Genomic DNA, 24,939 nt, shown 5'->3' on the forward strand with positions numbered 1-24,939 from the left:
ACCAGTCTTAGTTGGGCATCTGATAATTATTTTAGATACTATATTAGTTAAACTAATCCCTCTATGGTTGTCACAGTATGATTTTAACCCTTTCTTGTATATTGGGACGATAAGTGATTGTGACCAGTTAGATGGGATAACATCTAACTCCCAGATCTGAGCTAAAATATTAGTCAACCTAATCGTTAAAATTGGACCACCATCCTTAAAGACCTCTGGAGCCAATCCATCTGGACCAGCTGTCCTTCCTCGTTTCAGATTAACTATAGCCTTTTCAACTTTTGCTTGAGTTGGGGGACCTACTTCAATGTTCCAGTCACACTGTCTAGGAATGGAGGGTAGTTTTAGAGTAGCTGAAGGCCAGCTGAACTGTTCCCTAAAGTGTTCCGCCCATCGTTCTAAGCGTCTGGACTGGGAGCAGATGAGAGTATCGTCTTTTTCCGAAATAGTCTGAGTTACACTTGACTTATTAATTACGGTTTCTTTTATTAATCTGTAGAGCTGTCTTGTATTTCCTATAGCCGCCGCCTTTTCCATCTCTGTTGCTTTCGTTGCCCACCACTGCTCACGGTCGTTCCTTAGACTTTTGGTTAACCTAGATCTGATTTGTTTTCCCTTTTTATATATTACCACCTCTGAATTAGCTGCTTTTATGAATCCGGCGTCCATCTTGTTATGTTAATGAGGTATGGCAACTTGGACCAATGCATATATGTGTCTGGTCCTACGTTGTAGCTGACTGACTGACTGACATACTAAACTGAAGGCGAAAAATTACTTTTTCTCAGCCAATATGTACCTTTAGGAAAAATACATTGTTAATCAGAAAGAAATCAAATACATATTATTAAAAATAGTAAAACAATAATGCATAATTTAGTTAGCTAACAGATCAGATCTATAAATTAATGTCACTGTTTACAATGTGACCAGATCTCTGGTTTCAATATGATTGAATAAGGCATCTAAAATTTCTTTTGGTGGACCTTCTGCAACCAATCGTCCAGACTGCATGACTATAACACGTGAACATAAACGACGAACTGAAGCAAGTCGATGGGCTATGAGTAATATTGTGGCTCCTTGAAATTCTTGGTCAAGGACTTGCTGTTTGTATGGAAAATATAAATAAATGTTAAAACACTGTTACATAAGTGACATATATATTCTTGTTATAGTACATTTCGTTATTAAGTGGGAAATTAGTCATTAGTAGGACTTATACGTGTCAGTAGTTACTTTTTCCTCAACTTATTAGCAAGGAAGAAAATATCAGAATATAGTCTGCTCAGTCAAATATATTTTTGTCACGAGAACTAATGATGAAGAAGGAAAGTTAGAGATTGTATTCTGTGCAATAAAGTTTAACCTATATACTAAATAACTTCTGAACATTATTAGCCCATTGAAAATACGTCAAGTTTGTATTTTCGTTTAAATTAATTAACAAAACGAGAGGATAGTATAAAAAACAAACTGATAAACTAGTTATCCATATCTCGTACGTCGATAACTTAAGGTCATAATCGAAATGTTGCTGAAACATGGCGAGGAAGTTGACGCTGACAGGCCCGTAAATCTAGACCGTACGATTTCACGACCATTTAATTTAAGACAGAAAGAAAATGCCAATTAACTAATAAAATACAATACAAGGTGGAAAGTAATGTGTTGAACACATAATTTATTAATTTCCGCTTTAAATACATGGAAATGAGTTAGCTGTTCATATCAATCTGATTGTGAAAGAATTAAAAAGGAACCACATCAAGATGTTATCTGAAACTGAATATGTTATTGTCGAAATTACAGATGAATAATTCAGCCAGTTAGAAATCACTAAGAATATAGAATTCGATTCACTGAGTAATGGAAGAAAGGATTAAGCATTAAAAGAGATATGAGAGTTATAACATCCGAACTTTTAAACAATAATATGAATTCCAGCAATTATGATCCAACTAATGAGAAAAAAAGTAAAATTGATAAATTATTTGTACAGTAACTTAAACCTTATTTCGTTCAATAGCTAAGTCAAAGACATATTTAAATTCTCTGTGAATTTAGACATAATAGTTGCATCATAATTAAATAACTTTTTACAACAAGCTGGAGCATGCTATACAGTAACCAAAGTCTGGACAGTAATGTTACACAATTAATTTATTAATTAATGACTAACACAGAATAAAATCTTACATGAATAGTTTCTTCACATTTGTTGTCCACTGAAGCAGTGGCTTCATCTAAACAAATAATTTTTGGCCTAGGTTGACGAAGTAAAGCTCGAGCTAAACAAATCAATTGCCTTTGCCCGGCAGATATATCTCGTCCTGATTCACCAACTTCACGAAGTAACCACTGAGAGGCTTGTAAGCGACTTGTAGCCAGTTGACATTTCAATAAAACGTCTTCCAATACAGAATCATTTAGCTTACTAGTGGTAATTTTTTGGGAGAAAAAAATATGAGGGAAGTGTTGGGATTATAAATGTGGTAATAATAATGACTGAACTTAAACAAAGATCGGTTAAGAAAAACTGGCGATATAGCTTTGAAGAGTTAGATGATGGAGGGTAGTAGAATGTTTAGGTCATTTCTCATCCTATTTCGGGATCTACCACTTTTATTGTTTTAAATATGATAGAATAAGCCCGTATACTATGCTGCCATCATTATAAATGATAGTTTTGTGTACAGCACATGTTGAATACACTAGTAGGATATAATCTATTTAATCTACTTTCTACTGATATTATAATGTACGAATTTAATCCTACGGATGAGATACTTATCATTGGTTGGATAAAAATCCCTACTGGTAAAGTAACAATCACATCCTTCCTTATAATTTGGTCGTTGTTGTGATGTCTACGAATGTATGAATAAGGTGGAAAAAAGTAAGCGAAAACCAGTCCAGGACGTTGCATCAGTTTATCTAGTCACTGACTGTTGGATTGAGTCGTGTTAGTAGGTTAAGATGACCTAGTTAGGGTCAGCACTATTATCGTAACGAGTCGCTGGGGCTGTCAAGTGACATGATTTAAAATCAGTAACAATGGCACAGATTCAGTCACGTTTTTTATTGTTTTGGATCTTGGGTTTTATGATCAAATTATGTTATTTTATTCCATGAACTTATTTTTTTCGAATTATACTGTCTATGGCTAATCTTTTCTGTTATCATTAATACCGTTACTACTGTTATTACTATGGCATTTGTTTTTATAATTTTATCTCGCCGTGCTGATATGGTATGGCAACTTGAACCGATGCACGAATGTTCCAGGTTCTACGGTGTTTACGGTTGACTGACGTTGTGATCAGTTAACGAAGAGATACGGGATTTCATTTCGGCGTGAGTTAATTTCAATATTAATAAGTTGAAAATGTTTTATATGACAAGATTAATCGCAATAGAGGGAAAATAGCTTCTAATGAACATACTTCTCAGGATCTAGATTGTCTCGTAAGCACCCAGAAAAGAGAAATGGTTCCTGACAAATAGTTAGAATCCGAGAACGAAGTAAGGTGAGAGGAATAGTGCGAACATCTATTCCATCGACAAACACCTTGCAAATGAAAAATAGATAGGGGAAAGCGAAGAATGATAATACTAAACAATAATAATATCAGTGAACAAATAAAGTATACGGTCGGTGAAAATTTCGATGTCATTTTAATCAGATAATAAATAAGCTGCTAAAACGGAAGGAAAGTGAAACTTTGAAACTTATCCCCTGAGAAATCAGCATGTATATTTGATGCATCAGATGAAAGTGAACTGTGATTAATCAATGAAGGTTGATGAGAAGGCCCACTACAATGTTTTGTATAAATCATTATGCTTATAACGAAACTCTGGTTTACTACTCGGATTTTCACTGAATGAGGATTGCGCTTAATTGTATCAAGCAAACTATTGTCTGACCTGTACCCTGGTACTCTGTTTAGTCGTGAAATGTGATTTAATCGAGTAGTCTAATTATTTAGTATCTGTTATAGTGTGTCCAGTCAGATTACTGAATCGATTATCATACTATCGTATATTCAAATGACAGATAAATATTGACTGAATTTCTCCTCCTTGAATGTGAGTTTAACGTAAACTCATTATTATTTGTTGTAGAACCTCTTACTTTTTATCTATTTTTACCCATAAATATTTTGAGAAGCAAAGACAAGACATTAATTTATTCAACCTCGAGTGCGTTATTCCGGTAAATCTAATATCATAGTCATGTGTTTCAAGTACACACCACATGTGAATTTTAATAGTGCAGCATAATATCAGCACTTAGCCACACGGCCATCTGACTGGTAATTTAGAGAGGAGAGGGAATTTTGTGAGGACTATTGACTGTTAGTGAACTCATAATGTGGTGTGTGCTACTGATGTGGACAGATATAAGTAGTATGTGTCACCAATCGAAAGTGAAATGCCTAGCAGCAGAAGGTGAAGAAGATCGAAGTAAAGAGAACGAGATTAGAGAATGATTGCTGTGGAAATGAAGGAACCATGAAGTCTGAGACGATTGATTGACATTTTGCAAATGAAGTGTTTACTGTATGGTTCTCAGATTTTACTAAGAGATCCTGTAATTTTGTATTCAAATACATTCGATTGTCCCCACCTACATTTTTGTTCGCTACAATAAGCAGGCACGGGATGAAAATCATAACACAAGTAATATATAGATAAGATATATATAATTAATTCTGATCTTACATTTATGTTGTAAGCTGATTTATCAAATCAGCTGACCAAATAAATTCGAGTTTCGTATACAGACTACCTAATTTTTTCAAACACCGACTTGAATGTTCGAATTCCGTTTTCATAAGCCTAATGCTGTAACTTTCAAAAAGTGTGTGAATTACATTAAAGTATACAAAGTTGTACTTTCTTTGTCGAGATAAAGATTGTTGGTTGAAAGACTATACATTTACTATTTAACAATCAGAACATACTATTGACTGCATTCTAACTTTTATAGTTATTGAAATTCTTAGAATTTCCAACAGGTGTATCATTACTTTAGTATAGTGAGTAATTTTGGATTTGATATAACGAGAAGTGGAGTATCATGGATTTACTTATGATATGATAAATAACTTAATCATATTCTTTAAGTTGAATATTTGAGACATGAATGATTATATAAATTCATTAACATATTCAGTCGATTAGGGAGTAGTTCCACGTTTTGAGATCTATTCCCATAATATTTGGAAAACGATTCCATAAGCAAATGGTGAGTTCGAATATATTAGTCATTTTAGTAAATTTACAAGACAATTAAGCTCCCATAATTCTAGTGATCCTTTGTATGACGGAGACCGCAGTTTGACTATTAGATTACACCAAAATTACTGATTTATGCGGCTGAGCTTTTAGAAGATGGATATAATTAGTTCAACATTCTACATAGAAAAATGGTTGAAAGAATACAAGCAAAAAAATCGCAGTGTTGTCGACTACAGTTGTGTGACCAAAGGAAGTAACACACTGATTCAAAACATAGGTACAGTAAACCAATATTTATTTAAAATGAATCCAAAATCAAGAATGACTTAAGTGTTATAAATGTATTTCAAAATACACAAAGTGAGGTACTATAAATATATTTACGCATAAAGTAATGCATTAACGGCGTTTCATATTAGGAAATTAGCACAAAAGAAAGGATCTATGATTCAGAGATTTTAACCAGGGCCAATGAGCATCTAAGTTCAATAAGGAGTGGATCAAAAGCTCTGAACATTTAGAAAACGATAAATTGAGTGATCATGACCGAAGTTCGGGATCGTTTAAGTTATTTGTAAAAAGACAACTAATCACATGACATTGAATACAATAGAAAGCTACGTCAGTGGATATTGAAAATAGGGGGATATATCAATTACAAGTAGGGAAGGGGGAGTGACAAATGAAAAACAAGATAGGGATTGAAAAATACATGCATGTACACAAAATCTGTGCACACGATCAAGATGGTAGATGATATTCAACACTGCCTTTAAGCTGAGATGGCTACTCTAATCTCGCTAGACAGCATTCAGCAGTCAACGGCCAATGGAAATGATACTTGTGGCAGAACCACGGTAGTTGATATAAAAGGACGACCTCAAAGTTAACATCTTACTTTTAAGGCAAGAACCTTCCACACATCCCAGTTCTACTAACCATTATGTATACCATTATTTACAATTTCATACCAAACAAACGGCTAGTAATTGCTTGGACTTTTTGTGTTACTAAAGATCAGATCATAAATTTTACTGTATTTAGTGATTATATATTAGTATCACAAACTACCACTTTGGATGAGCAAAAAACGGTGTTGTTAAGGAATTATTATATTGTTGACCAGAGCAACTTGAAAAAACTAAACAAATGTAACATACTTGACCGGTGGCACCTATGAATCCCGTCTGATTGGCTATATATTGGTTTGTATACGGTCCAGGGAGGTGGTCAACCAGACGTAATAACACTTTGATGAGACTACTTTTACCAGATCCTGTACGGCCAACAATTCCTACACATTCACCGGGTTTAACAGTAAAACTGACATCATCAAGAGCTTTGACAGATTGTTCATTAGCTGACTCGGAGTTTTGACGATAGGTAAGCGAAACATTGTTGAAAAAAATGGATCCAGATGCTGGCCAGTTAGGCAGTAGTCCTGTAGGATAAGCAATACCACTTTTCCTCTCTTTCGGCAAACGAAGGTGACTGTGTGACGAAGAACGAGGTTGAGGCCCCTTCAGAAGAGTAATTACACGAATACGAGGTAATTCCAAATTATTTTTATAAAAATTGTAACACATAACATTTAACACAGCGATTTAGTATTTCCATTTCCATAAGAATTAGAAAGCGTATATTACATTTAAATGTTGGATAAATGATTGAAGAGCAGGTAGATCTGATAATCCTATTCAACGAAGGAGATAAGTTGATCAATTTTACAACATTGTTTCCTAAAGTGCTGCCCAGGCTTCGTATTTTATAAACTCATTAAAGGCTACTGAAACGTTTTCCGTGGTAATATGAATTACAAACATGAATTCAATCTCCTAAGCTACAACAATTCGTGGATGGGGAAGCTGACCGAGGCGGAATTTGAAACTGTCCGACCATTACTGATTTCAGGGACGAAAGCTTTATTATTGTCCACTTTGTGTAACAATCTTACAGGGAGCAGCTGAATCCGCAGGCCACCTACAATACGTGGCACAGTGTTCTCACGGGTCAATCGCTCAGTTTAGTGACGTATATATTTGTACGCAGTGAAATGTCTGGGATTACGCAAAATCATATCACATCCCTAGGTGAATATTTTGAGTATCAAATGGGTGGAGATAATGATCTAGAGCAATTTCTATGCACCACAGCGGATTGAATTGATTTCTGTTCTCATAGTAACTGTGTTAATCTAAGCTTGGAAACATGAAGTTATTCAAGTCAAATAACTTGTTTTTACTTTGGCCACCCCAAGACTGTAATCAACAGCCTAGGGACTAGTTTAGAAATTTGTCTGTAGATAATTAAATCCTACAGTACAATATTAGTAATGTGAATATAACTCCATCAAAATTAGATCTAATCCTTTAAAAGGACCCTAAGTATACTTTCTTGTGGGGACGAATATATTACATATATAGCTAGTAACTATTTACATCAAATTGTTATATTTAGACTGACAAACATATACAAGAAATAATTAAATACAATTCTAAAAGAAATTTATACATAACTAAAAGACGAATAGTAAACTATGGACTAACCATGGGTTTAATTGATACAATATCATGTTCAATTGGAGTATCATCAATTAATTCTTGACAACGTTCTACAGCTACAAGATTTTTCTCTGTTTCAGTCATATCATACACAACACTAGTCATTAAACCGGAAATATTAAGTGCATACACAACCGACAAACCAATAGAAGCTATCTGAAATAAAGAAAAAAAGTGGAATCTTCATGTTTAGTTTGAGATTGGTTGTATTTTATCTAATCTTAGAGACTTATTGAACTGTCTGTGAAACATATGGTTCGTAAGGTGGAGTTAGAGTTCTTCAAACCATGCATTGAAAACCTTAATGATTAAAGTTATCAAAGAGAGAGAGAGAGAATTAAGCAATTCAAGCAACTAAAAATGATATTATGAATGCCTACCATTTTAAATTGGTCGAATTTTTGTTTGTGGCTTCCAATTGTTTTTATATGTTAACTACTATAAGATTAAACATTCTAATCTATACGTAGAAGCGTAACTGTTATCCATTACTGTTCAGCATAGTGTATGTAATAGCTTATTTAAACGACTGTATTTATTTAAAACTACTGCATTGATTATACTAATTTTGTTTTAGAAACAGACGAAATAATAAAAATAAGCTGTACATGTTTTAAGTAGGATTTTTGAACAGATTTAGATTTGACAGAAGCATTACGTGTTGTGATCAAACAGAAAATTTGTAGGTAAGTTGTACATAAGTAAGCTCAGCACTCAACCAGTAAATGAATGCGGAATCAAATTAACTGTACCTAGCTTGGGTTGGAGAATGCTGGTCTGTGGCCTATGTTCCATTAGGAGTAACAGGCGAAAGTAAGTAAGTAATATATTCCTTTGATGATTTTGATTATTACCCTGAAGAAGTTCAGATAAGTTTGCTGGACAAAACGTTGGAATTATTTTAAATTTCAATCGCTGAGATTATTTCAAATATAGTTTTCACATATAATGACTTCTGATTGAATTTCGTATCTTTGTGGCAGTCGTATTAAGATGAAATAAACTAATATTTATACAGATATATACATATGGGATGGATGATATCCTATAAAGTACCTATACTCATTAGTTATATCGTCAATGAGATGCCTGTAGCTTTCAATAAACATCACTTTTTATCGGAAATTGAACCACCTATCCTCTGGTTAAGTAATGATTTCAGTTTTATGTCACCTGGGCTAGATGGTCAAATTGCCGAGTTTTGATTGTATTCCTGGACAATATCAGTGCCTACCTTCATGTAGAAGTGGATTTTGCTGCTATTCCACAAGTATCACGTCGGTTTATTCCGATGGCCTTGTTTGTGATTATCTGTCTTCGTAGATTTTGGTTCTTTTCATTTTTCATTGTATTCACGTTGACTGTTTTTTTATTATTTGATCCCCAGCCTTGTAATTGATCGATCACTTCTGTATAAGATCATAGATTGGTTGTTTGTCACAAACCGATTTCAATCAAACAACCAATAAGAATTAGAAGAAGTCAAAGCGAAGTTTTCTGAATTTTATTGTGACTAGACAACTCAAGATTACACTATTCATCATATACTTATTAAAACCACTAGATGACTGAAACCATAATTTATATATACGATCAACTTAAAATATAACATGGCTAAAGAAAAATGACTCAATGTAAATCATTGATGTAGTTAAGTACATTTTGAATGATAAACGAACTATAACTTACATGTGTCCAGTCAAACAATCGACCAATTAATGATACACTGACCACACCAGTAATCACAGCACTGCCAATTAATTGTAGTCTTATACTTAACCAACAACTAGCAGCCAAGCTAGCTAACTCAGCACGTATTTGATCAGATAATTTACAAGCTGTTAATTGTCGAAAACGGATTTCTTGACCTAAACCATGTATTACTGCTAATCCAGATAAAGTATCGGTATAATGACCATAAACAGGTGAACGAACAATACTGGGAATTGTGAATAGTAATAATATCAACATTAATAGAAAACGTTTAAAGTAAAAAAAAAAGAAGTGAAATAAAGTATAATTTTCTTTTAGATAAGTGGTTTATGATTACGTATGACTAAAAAGTAATTATTTATGAAAAGCCAAAACTGTTACACAACTAACATAATTCAAAATAAGCTTATGGTAAAATGATTTTGAGTAGATACCTATTTTCGAACATTACTTCAAACATGTATTTTAAAGTAAATGAGTTAGTCTATGTGTAAGTTATGTATACAATGCAAGCAATATATATATTGAAAGATATAAATTCGGAAAGTGATCGATAAAGGCACGAAAGTTTTAATTTGTCCTATTAACGAACCTTATTTCAAATAGAAAGTAGACTATATGTCGAGCAACCGATATTTGTAATAAGTATGTTATTCGTCATACAAGTCTATAATATAAAGTAAAATTTATGGTTGCATTCCAAACAAGCATTGAAATTGATCTAAAAAATTTTATTAGATCAATTGAGAAATATCTATGTATGTACAGTAAGAAGTGTTAGTTATGCAACGAATGAACTTGAAAGTATGTGTTTTTCGATAAATAGTTTGGTTAGCGAGTTTTGACGAAAATGAAACTTGGGCACGGATTTCACGATCAATAGACTGTGAATATCTAGCGTTCAAATAATCGGGAAAACTCACAGCAAGCTTCTAGAAATATGGCATTCAGATCAATCGGCAATCAATAAACATATCGACATGGATTCAGTATGTGAACTCATACAAAAGTGATCGATCAATTACAAGGCTGGGGATCAAATAATAAAAAACAATCCACGTGAATACAATGAAAAATGAAAAGAACCAAAATTTACGAAGACAGACAATCACAAACAAGGCCATCGGAATAAACCGATATGACACTTGTGGAATAGCAGTAAAATTCACTTGTACATGAAGGTAGGCACTGATATTGTCCAGGAATACAATGAAGCTCTGCAATTTAGCCATATGACTCAGGAAACACAATACCACCAAAAGCATTCACAGGTAAGTTTTATCACAGACAGATATTACATAAAGTACCACAAACAGCTATTTCATCTTGCCTTGAGACTACTTAAAAGTGCACATCAACCAAGATCAACGTCGAGAACTCTAAGTCTAATAGTGAGCATTCAAATGCCATTTATCGATTGATGAAATTCAAATAACACCGAAGGGTGTAGCGAATCGTTTAATAATTGTGAGTCAGCTATTACATAAACATAATTCACGTATGTCCATGAGATTTTATTATTGTCACTCAAACGTTTCCCTAATGGTTGGTAAATTAAACTATCAACTGTATGGTCAAAATTTACGAACTGGTTCCACCTACCTACTGACATAGTAGTATGATTAGAGTACACAGTAAAAGTGTAGCTCAAAGCTAGGGAGATGAACAAATAATTGATTAATAGGTCACAAAAATATTTATATATACTTCAGTTGAAATATTGACAATAATATGTATTCGATTGGGTGAGTTAAGGACAGTCAGTACTTTGAAAATAAATAACTTATTTTCGATTAGCGTTACTTTTTAACTTTCACGAAATTATTGTTACGTTGTATAACAAACAAATTCTAACAATTATCTTATCGCGAAAAAAATACACATTATAGAGGTATCTAACCTCTGTTTAGTTTATATACAAGATAAACAGTCGTAGGTTTGAATTTCACCTCATTTACATAAGGCAGTCCGTTAGAATAAATAATCAACTTTCAAATAAATAACAAATACAGCTGACAATCTATAGCATAAACCGGTGTAATTAAAGTGAACTATTATTAGTTTAATGACAATAATAATCGAATGAGATAGGTAATCAAGATGAATTGTACGGTCTTATAACAGCATTAATGTAATTATCAGTGAAAGTTTAAGATTTCCTATATTTAATAAACACTAGGAGATAAATCGTGAAGAGTAACATGAAAACATTATAAAGGAATTATAGAATAACTACGAGATTAAAAAAAAAGCCGCCACATGATATAAATCGAAAGAGAAATTAACCAATGAATGATAGATTGATCATTATTGTAAAATTAAAAAAAAGACAAATTAAATCACCTAGAAATTCGCTTTAGATCTCTAGCAGCTCCACGATATTGCCTTTGAATAGACCAGAAAATGAATACAAGAGGTAGCAGAAAGAAGATTAACATTGGTAGTGATACACAAACAATAACTAATGCACCCAATAATCCAGCTAAACTGGCTAGTAGAATGTTTAATTGGAATGGTAATGCGTCATCTACTGTACCAACGTCAGATGAGAAACGATTGAGAATACGACCTTGCGGTGTAGTATTAAAGTAATTCTGTCGTCCCTACAATGAGAGAAATATATATATTTAGAGAGAGAGAGAGAGGCTACAAGCGTCTCATAAGCGTTTTAGCTTTTATGAAAGAACTTTGGTATGCATGTTTGGAAAAATTGCTAGGCCAATAATTATGACCATTTGCGTATGTGTATGACGTAACGAAAGGTTATCGGGTGTGAAATAGAATGTATATGCCTTGGATAATTCTACAAACTTACAGTGTCAGTTATATTTTATTTGCGATTACGAAATATCAGAGTTAAAGTATAAAAGCAATAATTTGAGCTTGACTACGTGTTCTAGTATAAGAATGAATTAGACGCTGAATAGTACTGATTTGCGTATATCAACTACTAAATTATTCAAACCGGAGTAGATCGTTAAGGTTACTTGTCTCAAATTTTGATATCGAAATCCCAACCTTAGTGGTACGTCTTCTACTGATAAGTAAACCCTTGGAAATAATACTTCACCCCACATGTCCCAAATTTAAACAAGGATTAGAAGCGGACGAATATATATTCTGAAGTTGCGAACAATAAGAGACAGTGGTAAGAAAATTGGAGTTTATACACGGTTTACATTTAAATTCTCAGCACATTCTTAATATAATCGCTGTCAATGATTAATTGAAAGCGGACCAACCAATGAGATCTTACCTAACCTACGTATGGAATAACCAGAGTAGATCTATAGAATCTGTTTTTAAGATCCATTTATATCAGACTTTTCCGTCCATGCTTTCTATCTATACACTTTCTTGGCAATAAAGACGTGGTTTTTTCCTTTGCCTTCTTCGGAATGTGCCTGGTTAATTATAGTGATTTGATCTCGAAAACATATAACGGAGTATTGGGTGGTATTCTACGATGATTCTTATCGATGAAGATAGACGTCTCCTACGAAGTTTAGCAAATTAGATCATTGGACATTTGTACTAAATTCCACGTTGTTTACGACTGAGTGACTGACTGACTACTGTTTTCATGGGTATACGTTCCGAATGTCGATTAAGTCACCACTGGACTAAGACGATCAAAAATTTTAAATGTACAGTGTAATTGTATGGTGGGATTTTCAGCATGTATTATACCAACCTTACATAAGAATGTAAGGAAATAAATCGCAAATATGATATTCGCATTTTTTTCGTATATTTAATCAAAAGGTTTACATAACTTCGGTGCCAGATGTGCAACCCTATTTATAACTCGCTATATTTATGTACTATGCGTTGTAAAACGTTTAGTAATAGTATAATGAACAAAGAGTCCGGGAAAGTAAACCAATTTGTTATACTAAGCAAAATCACATACCGAATTTGTAAAATATGAAAGCAATACATTGAATACATTATTTGCACAGCTTCTTTGAAGTGTCTCTTACAAACTCTATCGTTGTTCCATTCCTGTTGCTACTCTGACTGCTTTTGTTTTTCTTTCTCTTCTCCTCATTTTCCTCTTCTGTCAGTAAGAATCCTACTCTCGCTTCCTGATACATACTACTTATATCCGTCAGTATAAGTAGCAGACACCACAATACAATTTACATGATTATAATTACTACAATAATAGTAAATTGACCTAGAAGACAAATAAAACTTATTAATAATATGCAACACATTTTCACTACCTATCAAAAACGTAAAATCTCAAATTTATTTGACAAACCTCCAAAATTGTGTCCAAAGCAGATTCATGAACAACAGATGCAGCGACTAGACCACCGAAAGCAAATAAAACAGCACGAAATATTGTAGCAATCAGATTACTTATCACTACAAATGCATAGATCTCTAAGTAATAATATCCAGTGATAGAATTAGGCTCACCAAACCGTACAGCAGAATGTATGCTCGTTTGAAGCAATTCATTAATGGATGAATTGTAATTAATTGATGATAAATTATGAGTTGAGTGAAGATATTTATTTTTCGTATGATTATCTGGGAATAATTCTGTTTGGTAAGATGAGTCTTGAAATGATGAAACTACTGCAGATAAATTCCCATTTTGTACCCAGTATGATAACCACCAATCAGATGCATTTCGAGTACCTATTATTAAAAGGGGGAATGCACAACAAAATGAAGATTTAAGATATGCAGCAGCGGTATATATACCAAAAAGGGTATTATAACTTAAGTAAATCACTTTTCTGTAAAGACGATATAAATATGACTATCGATCAAAAACCTTCCGCTAATTTTAATATCAGTGGTCAATAGCACGCATTTGTATAAGGCTGGGTTCGAACCTGTAACCTATAGATGAGAGGCTCAGTGACGTTAGCAGTTAGTTAATTTATTCAGTATTTTGTACATATATTTTATGTATATATAATAAGAGTTTTAATAAAGTATAAAGTACTATTATCGCTACAAAAGCAGTTACATGTTCCATTCAAAGTAAAACTAATTAAATATTTATAAGAATGGAAGATTTGAAGTAATTGTCAGTAAATAACTGTCATTTTCTAAACCAGTATACTGATACACTGGTCTGATTATAAATACTGAATTATTTGCAAAAATAAGGGTGTATCAGTCAACCGAAATATTTTCAATATGAGTTTGTTTAGTTTATCTGAACAATGAATATGTTTGGGTTAATGAACAAATAACATATAATTGGTTTTCTACAATAAAATCTATGCATTAAAAACTTAATTGAACTAAAATAAACAAAAATATGTACATAAATGGATAAACAGTAGCGACACATCATGCAGTATACATTTGTAGGTAGTTAACTAAGTAATAGTCTGAAAATAAATGCAGTACTCTTTCGGCAGACATAAACAATAAACCGTAGAATGTAACAGGATAACATAATAGTTGAAGTCACGACGCCATAAATGTAGCACAGAGAAAATCAATAAAAGTAGGGAGATTGGTTTAACTCCGCCTGGAGCACCTCCGGAGGCTACTGCCGGTCCCAAGCCCGGATAAAGGAAGGGGGTTGGGCGCGGGGTTAGCGACCCCATCTCGTAGAAAACTAACTCGCTAAAAAAACGCTAACCAGAAAAAATTTTTCAAACCATTTAAACTCTGCCCTAGGAGCCAGAAGGTCTTCATTTAGAAGAGTTATGACGCCTCATGATGAAAGCCGAGTTCCTTCGGAAGTCATGAGGCGGATGCTTTTTCTGACAACCAGAGCAACCATTTATTTAAGTAAACGGAATGCGAAAATAAGGAGATACAACATGAAGGTGCTTGGGATTAGTGAAACATTGGACGCAAGTTGGACAACAACGACTAGCTACAGGGGAAGCGTTAAAAGAGACAATCACTTCAACATGTCATGAGGTTCTGGGTCACAAGAAGCACCATCACAAGGAATGGATCACCGTTGATACACTGGATAAGATTCAAGAAAGGAGGAACAAGAAAGCAGCAATCAATACCAACCGAACAAGAGCAGAGAAAGCCAAGGCACAAGCTGAATACACAGAAGTAAACAAACAAGTGAAGAGGAGCATCAGAACCGACAAACGTAAATATGTGGAAGATTTAGCAACGACGGCGGAAAAGGCTGCAAGAGAAGGAAACATGAGAGAACTGTATGACACAACAAAGCAACTCGCTGGAAATTATCGTAAACCAGAACGACCAGTGAAAAGCAAGGAGAGCAAAGTAATCACCAACATCTTTATTATTTTATTATTTATTTTAACACATAGGTACAAGGAGGCACCAAATACATATGCGCCACACAAATCCCATTCGATATGTGTGAGGGCTGTGATACTGCCCGGGTGCCCAAACCGAAGCAGGATCACCAACATCGAAGAACAGCGAAACAAGTAGGTAGAAAACTTCAAAAAAACTCTTGAATCGACCGGCTCCAATGAACCCACCCAACATCGAAGTAGCACCCACAGACTTCGCAATCGATGTCGGCCCACCAACAATTGAAGAGATTGGCATGGCCGTCAGACAAATCAAGAGTGACAAAGCAGCAGGACCAGATAACATTCCAGCAGAGGCACTGAAAGCAGACGTAGCGGTAACTGCAAGGATACTCCACATTCTCTTCAATAAGATTTGGGATGAGGAACAAGTACCAAAAGACTGGAAAGAAGGACTTCTGGTCAAAATACCAAAGAAAGGCGATCTCAGCAAGTGTGATAACTACAGGGGCATCACTCTTCTCTCAATACCCGGAAAAGTTTTCAACAGGTTATTGTTAAACAGAATGAAGGACTCCGTAGACGCCCAATTTCGAGACCAACAGGCTGAATTCCGTAAGGATCGATCGTGTACCGACCAAATCGCAACTCTACGGATCATTGTGAAACAATCAATTGAATGGAATTCATCACTCTACATCAACTTCATTGACTACGAAAAGGCATTTGATAGCGTGGACGGGACATCACTATGGAAGATTCTTCGACACCATAGCGTGCCTCAGAAGATAGTCAATATCATAAAGAATTCTTATGATGGATTAAACTGCAAAATCTTGCATGGAGGACAGTTGACAAACTCGTTCGAAGTAAAGACTGGTATCAGGCAAGGTTGCTTACTCTTACTCTTTCTCCTGGTGATCGACTGGATCATGAAGATGTCAACATCTGAAGGGAAACACGGGATACAATGGACATCTAGAATGCAGTTGGACGATTTAGACTTCGCACATGATCTGGCCCTCCTATCACAAATGCAACAACAAATGCAAGAGAAGATGACAAGGTTAGCAGCAGACTTAACAGCAGTAGGTTTCAACATACACAAAGCGAAAAGCAAGATTCGCCGATACAACACACCATGCAACAATCCAATCACAATTGACGGAGAAGATTTGTAAGATGTAAAAACATTTACATATCTAGGCAGTATAATTGATGAACACGGTGAATCCGATGCAGGTGTGAAGGCGTGGGTCGGCAAAACAAGGGCAGCATATATACGACTGAAGAACATTTGGAACTCAAAACAACTGTCAACCAACACTAAGGTCAGGATTTTCAATACAAATGCCAAGACAGTTCTACTGTATGGAGCGGAAACTTGCAGAACTACGGAAGCCATCATCCACAAGATACAAGTGTTTATTAACACTTGTCTACGCAAAATAATTCGGATCTGTTGGCCAAACACTATCAGCGACAACTTACTGCGAGAGAAAAAACCAGATCTCAGCAGAGGAAGAAATCAGGAAGAAGCACTGGAAGTGGATAGAACACACATTGAGGAATGCACCCAACTGCGTCCCAAGGCAAGCCATCACATGGAATCCTCAATGCCAAAGGAGGAGAGGAAGTCCAAAGAACACATTACTCGGAGAAATTGAGACAGATAGACGTCAGAAGAATGAACGAAAATTGTCTAGAACTAGAAAGGAAGGCCCAGGACAGAGTGGATTGGAGAATGCTGGCCGGAGGTTCATGCTCCATTGGGAGTAACAGGCGTAAGTAAGTAAGGGAGATTGATTCCGAGGCATATTAATTACTGGGGTCAACCAGTAAGGAGTCTAAGACAGGAGGTCTATGCTTTCTTATACGGGCCAGATCACGAGAAAACGTTCACAGCGAAGACCGGTCTATATATCACTAACTTTCGTAAAACTGTGATGTAAAGCAATCTTCAATTTATGGGAAGAAAAAAGCCATCTCTAACTAGTATAAATCCTTAAACAAAACAACTCAGTAGATATGTGCATCCATTAATTTACTCAGTTTTCACATAAACTCCGAATTCTGACAATTACTTTCGTTCATATTTCTAAGACTTACGGCTAACTAACCTTGCAAACCAAAAGCTATAGATATACTATGGCTAATGACCTGTAAGACTGAAAGTCGTGCACACGGTTATTTAGTTATTCCTTAGTATCAAAAACGAAAGGTGAGAAATTGACAGTTTTTGATAAAAATCCTAATTTAGGTCTAAACAACTGGGTCTAATTTGCAATAAGTACTTCAGGTGACGTTGACGATTTCAGTTGGCGTCTGTTATAAATGTCTAAAAATGTTCCTCTATGATATCAGTCACTTAGCTGGTCATCAGTGTAGAATTATGATGATGAATGAAATAACTTATCGAATTTATTTGCGCACGACAAACTAAATAGCCTAATTACGAATTAACGCAATTAACACATACCTTGCATTAACAATAAAGACAAAATAATGGAGAATGTTAAAAAGTAGCCAACAGAATGAATATACGATTTGTAGACATGGGGACTAATGGAACCGACTGCCATATGTTCCATATTTATATTCACATTGTTATTGTTATTATTATTGATTACACAATTCGGACTGAATTCGGATTGATTGACACTGCTGTATTCTTTAATAGTAATTAACGGAACATCATCATTTTCCAACGTCGAATTATTATTGTTTTCACTACTGTCATGATGATTATCACTGGATAATGTGGATTCATTATAAGGAGGACTGCTGTTGATGTCAAGAACGGGTTGATGCATATGATCGTTATCATCATTGTCAGGGTAAAGATTACCTGGAATTTTTCGAGTAATTATTCCATCTTTTAATTCAACAATAAAATCCACTTGAGCACGTTCATTTACAATTTTCTAAAAAGATAAAAAGAACATTAAGACAAGTTCGAGAGAAATATATAAGGTAAACAAACAAATGATACTATACATAGTTGCTTGGAGAAACGTATCTTTACTTACAGTGTTCATTAACCAATCCAACTGGTGTGTGACGATAATTCTAGTTCTTCCTGATAAAAGACCAAGTAAACAATTGGTGATAATCTGTTGACCAACATCAACATCAAGTGCAGATAATGGGTCATCTAAAAGATAAACATCGGCCTTTTGATAAACAGCTCGAGCAAGAGCAACACGAGCCCGTTGACCTCCACTAAGACTGTTTCCGCCAGCTTCACCAACATCTGTGTCTAAACCATTCGGAAGTTTACCCAGATCAACTTTTAAGGCACACGCTTCAATTACAGTATTCATCCATGCTAAATCACAATCTGAGCCAAATAAAATATTTTCGCGTATAGTTCCAGAATGAAGCCAAGGAGTTTGTCCCACATAAGCATATCGAAGTCGTGGATTCGTTTTCATACTTTCATTTCTAAGTTCGTCTCCTGAAACAACCGATTGTAATTCACCCAATATGCTTAGAAGTAAAGATGATTTCCCGGAACCAACTGGTCCAATTACACCGATTAATTGTCCCTGTAAGTGATCATGAATGTAATAGAGTTGTTAAGAAGAATAATTATGTGGAATGGGTAATTAAATTGACATAGAGTATGATACTACGATGCGCCAATATAAGTTGATATACCACTGAAATATACTTCTTATTCGGTACTCCAATTACCAACTAAGAACTTCGAATTCATATTTTTGTCTGACCCTAGTAGTTCGCTTGGTAGCTCGATAATAATTTAGGAAACATCACCTTTAGGTAGACAGGAGCCAAAACATTACATCAACAGATTGGCTTTCAACTTTTACAAATACGCGCATGTTGGTTCTAACAAAATTACTTAAACTTCGAAGATCCTGATTAATTCAGTACCAGTAAGCTTAAGTAGTCTGTTATCAACGAACACATTTTACAGCCACTTAGTACAATAAAATGAACTATTGTTCTGTACATGGAAAAGCAAGTAACCTCTGATGGCAACAACCCAAAAATACAACAAAACAACTACAGGGGATACTGAGGTATCCCCTTTGGGTTGAAATATCCCAACAGAAGCTGATAATCATTCATTCCTAAATGACAACAACATGAAGATCTAAATCCTTACAAAAGTGGGATTCGAATTTTAGTGGTGCTATATAATCAACTAATAACTTTTAACTCACCCACTGCACCTGGAGAGTGATATTTTTTAAAACTAAATTATCACAGTTAGTATAATAGAATGATTCATTCATAATGTTTACTGGCATGCTGATGGTAGATTTTTCGGCAAAAGAACAAACAATCGGAATATCTGTTGGAATTCCAACATCAGAGAGCGGCGTATCAGTTAATTCTAATGAAAATGAACCAGATGATAAATAGAAGAGTTTTGTAATACGTTGCATGGAAATAGTTGCTTCCATAACACCATTAATAACCCAAGGAAAAGCATTCATCGGACCAATCAACATTCCAAATAATGCAAGACTAGAAAATACCTTAAAGAGAACAAGATGATACTGAGTGGATGTGCAGATTTAAATGGATATTTAAAAGATGAGTATTTAGTATTCAGTCAGTCAGCTACAACGTAGGACCAGGCACATATATGCATCGGTCCAAGTTGCCATACCTCATTAACACAACAAGATAAACATCGGATTCATAAAAGTAGTTAGTTCAGTTGTGGTAATATATAAAAGAAAGATTGCAATAAGGATATAGTACAGGAAGAAAGATTTAGTTCGTAGAAAAAAAGATATGAAGCGATTTTAATCTCTTAGTTTAAGGGAAGACAGAGAGTGTAATTTAGTATTCAAATAATAAGCAGATATTAATTTACAAACCAATATCAGTGTGAATCAGTTTAAAAGATTCAAAATGATAAATTTAAGGGGAAATTTATTCCATAGAAAATGGTATGGAATACATAAGACCGGAAAATCATTTTGAGGATGCTAACAAGTGACTATGACAGTAATTTAAAAAATCCAAGGTATTCGATGCAACTTAGTTAACCATTGAGTCATGTACACAACTGAAAATTTACCACCAATAATTTTCAATAAAACCATATGCCAGATAAGTAGAGTTTTTAAGAAACAACAGTGAGAAACTTTATCCTTTTTTAACGAATATATGATATGTATTTCAAAATGATTATTCTACTGAAATTCATAGACGGTCATTAGTGTTAGTTGACACTGAAAACATTCACCTACTATAATCAGAAAATTGAGCATTATTAACTGAAGTCGCTGAAGATAACCTGATTTAAACAAATATATTTTTTCAACAACTAGTGTACTGAAAATTAGATACAGGAATAGCAAATTATTAAAAAGTTGCATCTACTTTTTGGAACGTAAAACTTGACACTTATTTAAGACAGGTGTGGCATAATAGATTGGCAAGAAAAGCGTCTCCCAGTGGTTATGTCCAACCGAGCATAGGAAGTCTACTTTCCCATATATATATTTAGATGTGTTGAAATTCGCTTTTAAAATTAAACACGTAGATATTATTAAGGGAAGGAAACGTCGAAAAAAGCCTTAGCATCTAAATTGGGTATGTACCCTAACATATATCATGTATACTAGGCTATCTTTAAGACCAATAAGTGATTAAGTTAAAAACATCAAGATAACATAAATGCAACTGAATATTTACCACAGAAGCTTTTAATTCGTTACCGATAGCCACATAAGTTGCGAATGTTGAACTGGCTAACAGTGCAGGACAGACAGCCCAAAAGAATACACAACAAGCGTCCAGCAACTTTTGACCACGTAGAGCGTTCAACTCCTGAATGCGAGAATGCATGACACGATTTTTCATTAAATTCTCCCAACATGCTAGTTTCACTGAAAGCGTATTTGATAGAATTTCAGACATCAACTAAATTTTCGAAAAGAAAGCAATCATAATGTTTATTACCAAAGTAAGATTTAGTATCAAAATTATATCACAAGAAAATTTCTAAAATGAGAATTGAGAAATTTTGCATATAAATTTTTATACATGAGCATCAGCTTTACTGATTGAATTTATAACTAAAGATTTTCACACAGAAATGTATGGGTTAACTACACAGTTTACAACTTCAAGGGAGAGATACACAGGGTCAATATTTATCGTGCAGAAATATGCTCAGTTTGGTCAATACATTGGAAATAATCAAGTAAACGAACTTAATATTACCAAATCAGGGATGCTAATCGTTTAGAGAAATTGTTTAGGTAAATGAAACTATAGGTAAAATGACTGCTTAAGTTTTCCATTGGGGAGAACACAAAGTAATTTTGGAAGACCTTGTTTATGGGATAAAAGTTTGACATATTTGAACAAAGTGCATGCTTACCTACAATTTTTTTTTAATCTCGGGAAGACATGGAAAAACATCCTATGTGATACTTTTTTGAATCTAATCACAACATTACTCATTGCAACACAAGTGCGTTACTTGGTGGTTTAGTCCTTTTTAACAGAAAAGATTAGTCGCGATCATGGAAGCATCATTGACCGATTTTAAGATAAACGATTAGTGATGACAAGTTACATGAATAACGAGGTTAGGAACAGCAAGACAGAAGTTCGAAGCCCTCTATGACTTTTAGTCATATTTTATTGACAAGTAAAGATGTCGCGAGAATACAAAAATGTTTCCTTGACTATGTTTTCCAAAGATAAAAAAAGTTATTTGGTGTTACCTAGATACGTTGCTAACTAGCAGTGAACTATATCTGAACATCTTAATCAAAAGAAGCGGTGATGCATAGGGTAGAAACATTTCAAGACACTACTATTTTTATATTATGGTAAAATTTGGTAAAAGGGAACCATTTACAATCCTTTTTCAAGTGAACTTACAACTTATTTTTCAGATTATCTCCCCGACAGAAGACAAATTTTAAGGCAACCGGGGTTTTATACAGAACAGAAACTAGGGGGTTTTAAGGAAACAAGTACGAAATAACTGAAAAAGCTAATTGTAATCGTGAATTATTAATTGGTGTTTATAATTATGCAGTAATCTCGTAACATAAAGCAGGTAACTGATATTTAGACAGCCTCAATTACTTCGGGTTGGCCGACCACTTCAAAGCAATATAGAAAACGAGTACAGTTAGGACACATGAGAAGTTGAAACACTCACCTTAATCCGTGTATCCTTAAACATCATCAAACGGCGACTAAACTTCCCGATTTTTGTTGCTAAAATACGATTCAGAGGAAGTAACACAAGTAGAAACCCAATGCCTACTAAACAGGCAAGCCCGAGTTGGTGGTAAAGTAGTCCGACTGCAACAGATAACTGCAGAGGCATTGCCCACACTTCGTGAATACTAGGTGCGAAATTGACTATTCTATCAGCATCAGAGGTCAGATAATTAACCAAACATCCTGTTCCAATACAATTAAGTGACGAAGTTTTAAGGGATAAAATTTTCCTGTAAACCATCCCAGTTACACTGACTCTAACTTTGAAGCCGAAACTTGCCATTTTGTAATTGTAAGATGTGCTCAAAACTGCTATCTTCAATGACAAAAAAACTAGTCCGAACCCAACAAGAATGCAAGACCATGAGGGAGTTTCGGAGTTTGTCACGTTTAGAATGAAATGATTTAAAACTACTGGACCACATAAACCGAAGCCACTAAGTAAAAGTTTGAGCAAACCGAGATACAGGAATTCACGACCGAATGCTTCATAACTTGCTTTTAAAAATAGAACACAAGCTTTGATAGAACACCCTTTGTTAGAAATATCGTGATTTTGTCTAATCGTTTCATCAATAGTTACAGATTTCAACTTTAATTTAGGGACTTTTGACTCCAAAGTGTATGTATTCAGACGTTTAGGGACCAAAGGTAGATTTGTGAGTGAATACAATTCTCCGTAATAACCACTACGCACTAGATTATTAACCCAACAAAAACATAACTTTGAAAACCATGAAGCCGAATCTTCATGGTCATTAACATTTTGCGAAGTGGGTCTCTGTGTAATTTCATTTGACTGATAACTTGTAGACAACTGGATGCTATTGGAATTTTGTCTTAAGATCCTAGCCCTTCTGCGCCTAGGCTCTTCCGAGGGGTAGAACACTGGGACCTTGGAAAGTAAATGCAGACATAACAGGAGTAATTGAATATAGCAATTAACAATAACATATGGTCTCCATAGCGCATCCACTTCTCTACGAAAAGACCAGCAGTTTATAGCTAAGCAAAAGAAGTATATTATTGAAAACGAAAGATGAATCCGAGAACCCCTTGAAGTATATTTGAGGGCTTTACCATGGAGATAATCAAGGATTAGTGTTGTAATCCAGAGTATTACTGTTATGAAACTGTGAATTGCAAAAAAACGAGAGTTAATAGAAAACCCCTCCTCGTAGTATGGAAGAAGAAACCCGAGAACGATAATTACACCACTGCTGGTAACGATTGTTATATCTATGGCCACTCGAAAATAGAAGACTGAACAATAAAAACTGTCAAATGCTAAGTGCCGACACAGGACAACGCAATAAATGAATGAGGTGATTGTACACAATAAAGTCAAAGGGATATAAACGTATACTTCAAACCAGCAAGCACCAACAACTCCATCGTGCCATGGACTAGGATCCAAATTCCCACATACAAATTCCACAAAAGGGACCTGCATCGCACAGGTTCGATTTTGTGACTAGTTCAGTGGCCTTGAGGTTGAACTGGTTACTTAAAAAAACAAATCTGAAAAGCACATTATTGTGCTAAGAAAATGAACCCCGGCTTGTTGTTTTATGCAGTATTATAGATAACCCTATCCAATCAAGAAGTTGAACTAGTACTGAGCGTCCAGTAGTTATGCATGCCAGTAATGTTTTCGAAAGGATTATGAAACTCAGGCATCCGACAACCTGGGACCAAGTCAGAGATGTTATCAATCTATTGAAGAAGGTTTGTCATTAAAAGTATGCCACGCTCAACATTGAAAGGTAGGAAGTATGATACCAGTATGCAGTATATGTTTGTTGTTTCGATCGTAGGGCCAGTGAAATGTCACTGAGCCCTAGCCAAATCATCCGGCAGTTGGATCACTGAATGTCGAACAGATCGTCGCTCCCTGCCAAGGTCATGTACAACAAACGCGCATTAGTTAATCATACGCCATGGACTGGCCCATGCGGCAG

General features: G+C 34.8%; 1 protein-coding gene across 3 annotated transcripts; it reads right to left on the reverse strand.

Annotated features, from left to right (window-relative positions):
* Positions 1 to 706: 706 nt before the first annotated feature.
* Positions 707 to 24,459, reverse strand: ABCC10_1 (Multidrug resistance-associated protein 7). Of its 3 annotated transcripts, none has more exons than XM_051214494.1 (13): positions 22,914 to 24,459; positions 21,428 to 21,655; positions 19,939 to 20,256; positions 18,778 to 19,296; positions 18,228 to 18,672; positions 13,789 to 14,174; positions 11,865 to 12,124; positions 9,498 to 9,747; positions 7,794 to 7,964; positions 6,408 to 6,767; positions 3,447 to 3,571; positions 2,200 to 2,437; positions 707 to 1,107 (listed from the first exon to the last, which is right to left on the reverse strand). In XM_051214494.1, the coding sequence occupies exons 1-13, from the start codon at positions 24,429 to 24,431 to the stop codon at positions 919 to 921; spliced, it is 5,007 nt and encodes a 1,668-aa protein (XP_051067677.1). In that variant the 5' UTR covers positions 24,432 to 24,459; the 3' UTR covers positions 707 to 918. The 3 variants fall into 3 exon arrangements, with proteins under 3 accessions (XP_051067677.1, XP_051067676.1, XP_051067675.1); XM_051214493.1 differs by having other exon boundaries at positions 11,865 to 13,701; XM_051214495.1 differs by lacking the exons at positions 18,228 to 18,672; positions 18,778 to 19,296; positions 19,939 to 20,256; positions 21,428 to 21,655; positions 22,914 to 24,459 and having other exon boundaries at positions 707 to 2,437; positions 13,435 to 14,735.
* Positions 24,460 to 24,939: the final 480 nt, after the last annotated feature.

The sequence above is a fragment of the Schistosoma haematobium genome, chromosome 2, assembly GCF_000699445.3.
Source record: "Schistosoma haematobium chromosome 2, whole genome shotgun sequence".
NCBI classification, from domain to species: Eukaryota; Metazoa; Platyhelminthes; class Trematoda; order Strigeidida; family Schistosomatidae; genus Schistosoma; species Schistosoma haematobium.